Source organism: Nicotiana tabacum, chromosome 18, assembly GCF_000715075.1.
Source record: "Nicotiana tabacum cultivar K326 chromosome 18, ASM71507v2, whole genome shotgun sequence".
In the NCBI taxonomy this organism is placed as follows: domain Eukaryota; kingdom Viridiplantae; phylum Streptophyta; class Magnoliopsida; order Solanales; family Solanaceae; genus Nicotiana; species Nicotiana tabacum.
This window is the reverse complement of record NC_134097.1, coordinates 152868418-152876442: the sequence shown is the minus strand read 5'-3', so window position 1 is coordinate 152876442 and position 8025 is coordinate 152868418. Positions and strand designations below refer to the sequence as shown.

The 8025-nt window shown below is 35.7% G+C and overlaps 1 protein-coding gene across 1 annotated transcript; it reads right to left on the bottom strand.

The window, feature by feature from the left end:
* Positions 1-1578: 1578 nt before the first annotated feature.
* Positions 1579-4644, bottom strand: LOC107827242 (FT-interacting protein 3-like). The gene has a single exon (XM_016654342.2). The coding sequence runs from the start codon at positions 4262-4264 to the stop codon at positions 1958-1960; it is 2307 nt and encodes a 768-aa protein (XP_016509828.1). The 5' UTR covers positions 4265-4644; the 3' UTR covers positions 1579-1957.
* Positions 4645-8025: the final 3381 nt, after the last annotated feature.

Sequence of the window (8025 nt, the reverse complement as noted above, 5' to 3'; positions counted from 1 at the left end):
TCACAAAAATCCGCTCCTTATTCCTCAGCGAATCAAGTTATAATCATTATTTTGGACATGTTACACATACTTGATGACAAACACAATATTGATCATGATTAGAGATATACAAAAAGAAAAATGCATAAAAGCAAAATCGAAAACATACCAAATCGCTGGTTCACTGCAGAGACAATAACAAAGGAGAAGAGATTAAGTTGAACAAAGCATACGCAGAGAATTGTTGTGGGCTGGGCAGGAACAAAATCTCACAAAGAGTTGCATGCAGGAGCGATATTGAGGGAGTGAAATTTTGTCTGTGAAATTTTGGCTCTCCACTTAAATCGAGAGAAGCGTATAAAGTAAGGGTATGGGAATAAAAGAAATAGAAGAAAGGGTAAAAATATCTTTTCATATTAATTTTAATAGAATAGTGATTATTTTTGCTCAATATTAGAATTGGTGGATAAAGAATAAACACCACCTTATTTAGTGGCTACCATTTTTACCACCAATAACTCTTGGTAGGGCCCTAAAATATTGGATATACGCCGCAGGAATTTAAATTAAAGAGGTCTGGTGGTTACATCTAATTAAAAAAATAGAATAGCATAACTCAAACGATTAAAGAATATACAAGAAGAGATCATACAATCATTTCCTTCTTTCGTTTCTAGATTTTCCATTAATCAAAAATCTGGTTTGCTAATCATGACAGTATACATCGTAATCGATAAATGAGACTTATCCATCGAACTTATAAATCACATTCACTAAATGAAACTTATAAATAGATTCGGTAAATGCGAGTTATAATAAGCATTACAAATCGCATTTGCAAATACGTTTTCTCAATGCAGAAATATGATTAACATTGAAAGGAAAAAAAAGTAAAACAAGTTTCAGTGACGAATTTTAATGGCGACAAGCGTAGTCGCCACCAAAAGTAACGACTATAGGTCGCTTTTTATAATAGCGCCGTAGTTAAATCTATTTTGTGATGCATTTTTACTTTTTGTGACAAAACCAGCCAACACAACATTAATAATAAAACAAATTAGCTTCTGTGGCGACTAAAATCGATACAAAAAGTGAACAAATACGCCACAAAAATAGATCTATGGTATGTCACTTTTCAAAATGATGACCTACCATAAATCAATTTTGTGTCTACTTTTGTGGCTAGCTTTGTCGCCACAAAATGTAATAATATAATAAACTAGCTTTTGCGGCGACTAAGCTCTACCCAAAAAGTAAACCATAATAGATTTAAGGTATGTCGCTTTTTATTACGGCAACCTACCTTAAACTTATTTGGCATGCATTTAGTACTTTTTGTGGCGAGCTTAGTCGCCCCAAAAGGTAATAAAAAAATAAATTAGCTTTTGTGGCAACTAAGCTCGCCACAGAAAGTAAACAAATGCACCACAAATATTTGTAAGGTAGATCGCTATTAAAAATAGCGACATATTAGTTCGCCGCTGAAACTATCACTTATTATAGCGACTCCACACTTACTAGGTGAAATGCACATTCATATCTTATGATAAGCTGCTTGTATGGACTAAAGTCCGAAGTTATAGACAGTTGCATATTCATTTTCTAAAGAGTAATAAAGATTCAGATTTATAGATAGATTACACATTAGTAGAGAGAAGTCTAATTAGAAAAGGATAAATTTAATAAGCTAGAAGTAATAGATAACAGGACAGAACAATTCTGTGATCTTCATTTGCTGCATTTTCTACCTTCTCAAGTCAATAAGGAAGTCTGGTGTACTAAGCTCCCGCTATGCGCGGGGTCCAGGGAAGGGCTAAATAACTAGGGTCTATTGTACGCAGTCTTACCTTGCATTTCTACAAGAGGCTGTTTCCACGGCTCGAATGAGGTCACATGGCAGCAACTATATTAGTTACACCAAGGTTCCCCGTCGCCCTTCTCAAGTCAGTAGAAACCAAATATTTGCTTAGCTATAAGTCTACAACATGCAGTCTGCTCTTGCAGGCAGCCTTTTGAAGAAATTAGTAGACAATGAAGGTAGTTTGTGGCGAAACCTCGGATGTCTCAACAGATAGAATCCAGTGAGAAGTGCGACGACTTGGAATGGTGTGACATACATGGCTATTGCAGCAAATAAGCAGAATGCCACAAATAAAGCCGACGCCCTTGGATCTCTCCAGCTCAACAGGGAATGGAACCTTTCACCCTGAGTCGCGACGTCTCCAATGACGGTCTGAACCCTGCCTCCAACGCTTCTCAAACGATCATATCTCATTCTCACCTTATCCGAACCTCTGGTTGTTGGAAACGTATCGAATTCTTCATCCAAATCGTCGGGGAAAACAGCATGAGCATGTGAAAGATGGATGTCCATGTGAGGAGGATGTCTTGGCTTTAATCTATAGTGCCAAATACCAATGAAGAAAAGGTAAAGAAAGAATGTTGGAACTATTAGTTCAGGGTATAGGACTAATATTACAAAGAGTATGTGAATCAGAATGGTTGTGAGTGGATTTTTCCAATGACATATTTGATCAAACCATTTTCCAACAGCCATTAGTGGACTCACAACATACATTAATCTGAAAAAATTAGCTTTAGCCCTCCTGACACTCCATATATGCGAACCAACATCTAACATATACTCCACAACCTCTTTGTTCAATGGTGGTTCTGCTCGGCCTAACCTCGTTGATAGTATTTGAGTAGTTTGGAACCTCAGAAAATCCTGCTGACTAATAGACAAGGGATGAGCATAATGCATCTTTGGAAACAATGGTTGAGCATATTTAGCAAGCATATTGACATAAGACGTACACGAAAACCTCACAGCTAATTGTACTTCTCCCATCTTTTTAACACCTGAGGGTTGCAAGACAATGAGAGGGTAGGAATGTGTGTAAACCTTTTCGGTTTCAAGGGTAGAGAGCCTAATCCTCACCTTTCCAATGCTCGAACATTTCCCCCCTTGTAGATATCCGTTATCGAACACCCCTACAGTCATCACGGTACAAGGATCGTGTACTTCCCAAGTGTACTGCTCGTTCCATTTTGGTGACAAACTATCGATGATTGTCCTTGTACGAACCCATTTTGGCCCGTACTTAGCTACACAATAGGCATCTGTCGTTCCTCGCCCATCCTTGGACTTCATAGCTGACAATCCTGTTGCACTGATAATCCCCAATTCAAGTAGTCCAATGCTGGATTTCCACAAAAGCTTTGACGTTGGCTTGAAATCGCTGCTGTAATGTATCGATTCATCCAACACGTGATATCCACCATCTAAACTTAGCCTCAGATGAATCTTACTAGCAAATTTTGTCTCCTTTTTCTCCCCTTCTACAACTGTATATTTCTCAAGATTGTGCCATTTAGAAGCAACAGGTTTATTGTCAAGCCTTTTAGGAACAGTGCTAAAAGGAAGCACACACTTTCCTAAAAACTCGAAATTTGATCCAACTTTATCCTCAACATTTATAACTAAAGGCTCTTCAAATGGTTCAGCAACTACAAAAACCAAATCCTCATTCCACATTGGATTCACACTTTTTATTGGAGAAATTTTAGTTTTCAAGGCCTGATTTCCACATATAACTTTCACACAACATTCCGGTTGGCGATTCTTTTCACTTGGGATCAAATCTTGGCATTCAATAACATTAACTCTAATATACCAAAGTCTAGGAGATAAATATACCTTCCCTCTAATTCTTGAAATTCCTTCACTTCCTACAGCTGCTGCATCTGAATGCCATGCATCACTAAACGCCTCGTCCGCTTGAGTTCCTTTCCAAACAGCAAGCATAATCTCCCCTTTTTTCAACTTTTCACCTCTTTTATCCTCCAATCTATACCATTGTGGGGCTAATGAACTATCCGGTGGAACTCTTCTCGGTACATCAACGAGATCAAAGATGACTCGTCCGATCAAATCATCCAACAGAACATCCTTATCTTTCAGACAAACTTCAATGTAAGAAGCCTGAAGTCGATCCTGAGAAAAGGCGAACACATAATTCCATTCGGGATTGGCTTTCTTCTCGAAATGCTTTGTGACACCCTTGTAGTTCCCTACTTTTACCTCAACATAAGGATCACAACTCCCTGTGACATCCTTTGTCAACTCTTTAGCCTTGACAACGCGAACATATAGATATTCCATCTGCTCGACGAGGTCATAGGCAACTGTTACCTTATCCCCTCCAATCATCACCCCTGATCCAACTATTTTTGGAGCTGTTTGCTTTAGAGCAAACTCTTCTGGTATTGGACCTTTCTGCATTGTTCCTTCTTTCTATATTTAGAAGAATATGAACAAATTGTATCTTCTTGAACAGTAGTTAGTTCCTCAATGTTCAATAGTCTAAATTTTCAAGGATTTATAACTCAAAACCATAAAAACCTGCAAAGAAGAAAGGAAAAGAAAAGGATCAAGAATTGAAGTGAATTGGAGAGTAAACACTACCAAGAAAAAGGTATTAGCGACGCATAAACTCGGTAGCTAAACAGAAAAATCCATCACTGATTCTATTTAGCGACAAATTAGCAACAGATTATCAAGAAATTCTGTTAGCTAGAAGTAATTTAGCAACGATATTCGCAGCTCATTCCGTTTTTTTTTTTTTTTGTAGTGAAAGCATAAGAATGCTAAAAAAAGTTGGTTTTGTTACTGTTAGATGATGACTTCCAAGAAAAATTATTGTTATAGTAACAAGAAGAAGAAGAAGAATTACTATTTTTTCAAATATCTTGAAAACAACTTTTGCATTGAGTATAGAAATGGAGAAAAATAACGAAAATAAGTAAGCTACTCTAGCAAGAAAGTTTAAGTATAATTATATAAAAATTGATTATTATTTTTTTCCAATTCTTTAGCATGTTAGAAAAGTTAAGAGTGGGGGAAAGGAGGGAAAAACAGATGACTTACCTCAAGAAGCAGTTGAAAAGGACAATAGAGTTGTTTTGGGTAGTTATAACAAGAGCAGAATAGTAGAAATTTTGGTATGGACATACTTGTAATTAACAGAAAGTTCTGGGGCTGAAGTAGAAATTAAATAAAACGTACACAATAATTTGTTGTAGAATGAGTCTTGGATTACATGGTTGTGTAATCTGCAGTTCTGCATATAATCTTCAGAAGAAACCTAATGTGATCTGTTAGGGTATCACATTTTGCATATATCACCCTTTTTCAAAGTGGACCATATGTCCTATATCGTTTATCTATCTCTTATTTATCTATCATTCATTCTCAAGTCATAAGACTTCGTTTTTTAGTTCCCGAGCCCCCGAATGAAATGGATCGTTTCTGCCAACGAAATGAACGTGGAGCCCGTTCTGAATGCTTCTACGATCCGGAAGTTCTCGCAAAGAGAATAAGATACGTGTAGCAACACGTCACGGGGTCAAATTCTATATGTTGGTGAATCAGGTGCGAATAAAGCTAGGGGGACGGATCAACTATCCATCGAGTTTGAAGCTATAAACAAAACATATTTGATAGTTATAAAAAAAATGATGATATTGGATTAATTACGTGAATGGCAAAGTTTGTATTTTGTGTAAAAAAACTCACCATCATATTCAATGATATGGACAATATCAACGTTTGACTAAAGTGATGTTAACACATGCTTGCTATAATAAACGTATTATTGGTTCATTAGGTATCTGATTTCTTTTTCTTTTTTTTTTCTTGTTTGCTTAAGTTAGTTCTCAGTTATTGGGGTTGTCAAGTTACGCTAGACTGAAAACGTGAATCATATTTTAAGGAAAGACTAAAGAGTACTCTCGCATCTCAAATTATCTGTCGTGATTTTTAAAAATAATTGTCTCAAATTATTTATTATTTTAGAAGTTCAAGATTAAATTATTTTTATTTTCCTATTTTATCCTTAATATTAATTGTTCTTCAAGACTATAAATACCTCAATTATGAGTAAATATTAAATGAAGAGAAATTATATCTTAAGACATTAATAAGGATCAAATAGTCAAAATATCTCATATTTAATATTTTCTTAAGGAGTGTGTAAAAGAGAAATACGACAGATAATTTGAAACAGAAGGAGTATATTTTCAAGATTAAGATATATTTTAAGAAAATAAGACAACCATTACTATGTCCAAGGAAGTTGTGCTCGATCGGCTAAATAAATTCTCGATTTCTTAAGTCCATATCGTTCCATTAAGAGAATATATATGTTCTTTTTTTTGTCTTTTTTTCTTTTTTCTTTTTTTTTGTGAAAGAGAATATATATATGTGCTTATTGGATCAGCTATCGAGAGGTATTGCTATAGGTCTTTGTCACACTACTTGTGGAACCAATCAATGAACAATATCTAATTTTTAAATTAAACAATCATACATACCGGTGAAATTATACATCGTCTAATTGTTATCTTAAAATGACACTTGTATTATTTATGATTTTGCCTAAGTGATCTTCTGTAGGTTATTTATTAGTTATTATCAGGATTATTATTTTATAAATTGTGAGATCATGTTATTTGAAATCATAGATCGCCTAAGTGTTATTTAGGAATCAATCATGTATTATTTATGATCGCCTAAATGATCTCCAGTTAATCACTTATTAGTTATTACCATAATCATTTTTTATAAAGTGGAAGATCATGGTGAAATCATAGATCACCTATGTGTTATTGACAAATCACCCATGTATTATACATTACATCTTAGGCGATGTTTTTTTTGTAATAAATGTGAATATTACCATAACAAACCAAATGCTTTATATCCTAAGAGCATCAAGTGTACTAGCTCGACCCAGTACAACAAGACCTCAAAATACAAAACCTTCTAAATACATAACTTCATCCACCATGAAAGGAAAGAAAAATCCACTGAACTACTGCCTAACTACACAATCTTTGTATCAGCAATGGATATTGTTTTGCTCTTCTGGACTCTACATATATGCTCATTCTTTCTACAAGCTCTTTCTTTATTGGGCCTACATAAAATTTCATATTTAAGTTGATTTGTCTAAAAATTCTTCAATTCCTAGCTTGCCAGGTATGGTATATTATTGCTCCTATGACTGCTGCTGCAACTTCCTTCCTGAATTGCTTCCAATGCCTCCTTCTAATCCACGGTAGTATCTCTCGTACTGCTATATCTGGTAGTCTGATGTCAGCCCAACTAGCCATTGTATCTCTCGTATTTTTTACCCAACAGCAGTCCCCAAACAGATGTTGTGTCTCTAGGACTCCCAAGTTACACATACAACACTCAGCATCTCCTGTGATTGGAATGTGCATTTGTATCAGTCTTCCCTTTGTTTGCATTTTATGTTGATTTGCTAACCATAACACAAATCTATGCCTAGGTAGCATCATTCTACTCCATACCAAATTCGTTTCCCAACATCTTGACATATGCCCTAGCATTGCATTGTAACTGCTAGAAACAGAATAAGCTCCATTACTAGTAAGGGTATATGTGTTTCCGTTGTACCATTGAGCCATGCTATGTTTAAAACCATTAATCTTCTTCCAATACCAGCTACAATCCGCAGGTAAATTGTGATCCCAAATGTTTCTGCATGACCTCATATACACTCTATGCACCCATCTTACCCATAACACTTCCTTATTGGTCACTAGTTACCATATCAGCTTACCAACAGATGATATATTCCACAGTTTGTACCTCTTAATATTTAACCCACCATACTTCTTTGGTCTGCATAATAGATCCCATGCTACCAGTGCCATCTTTTTATGTCCTTCTGTGCTGCCCCAGAGATTCTCCCTGCATTTCCTGTCTACTTCTTTGATAATACTTTGAGGAAGTATAAAGACAGCTCCCCAAAAGTTGTATATTGCAAATAGCACTGCATTAATAACTTGCAGTCTACCTGCATAAGATAATTGTTTTGTATAACCTGACTTAATTCTCATTGTAATCTTCTCCACTAGTTGATGGCATTCTACTTAGCTCTATTTCTTTGATGTTAAAGGTAACCCCAGATACCTCATAGGCAATGTACCCACTGAGAACCCTGTGTTACCTAGGAT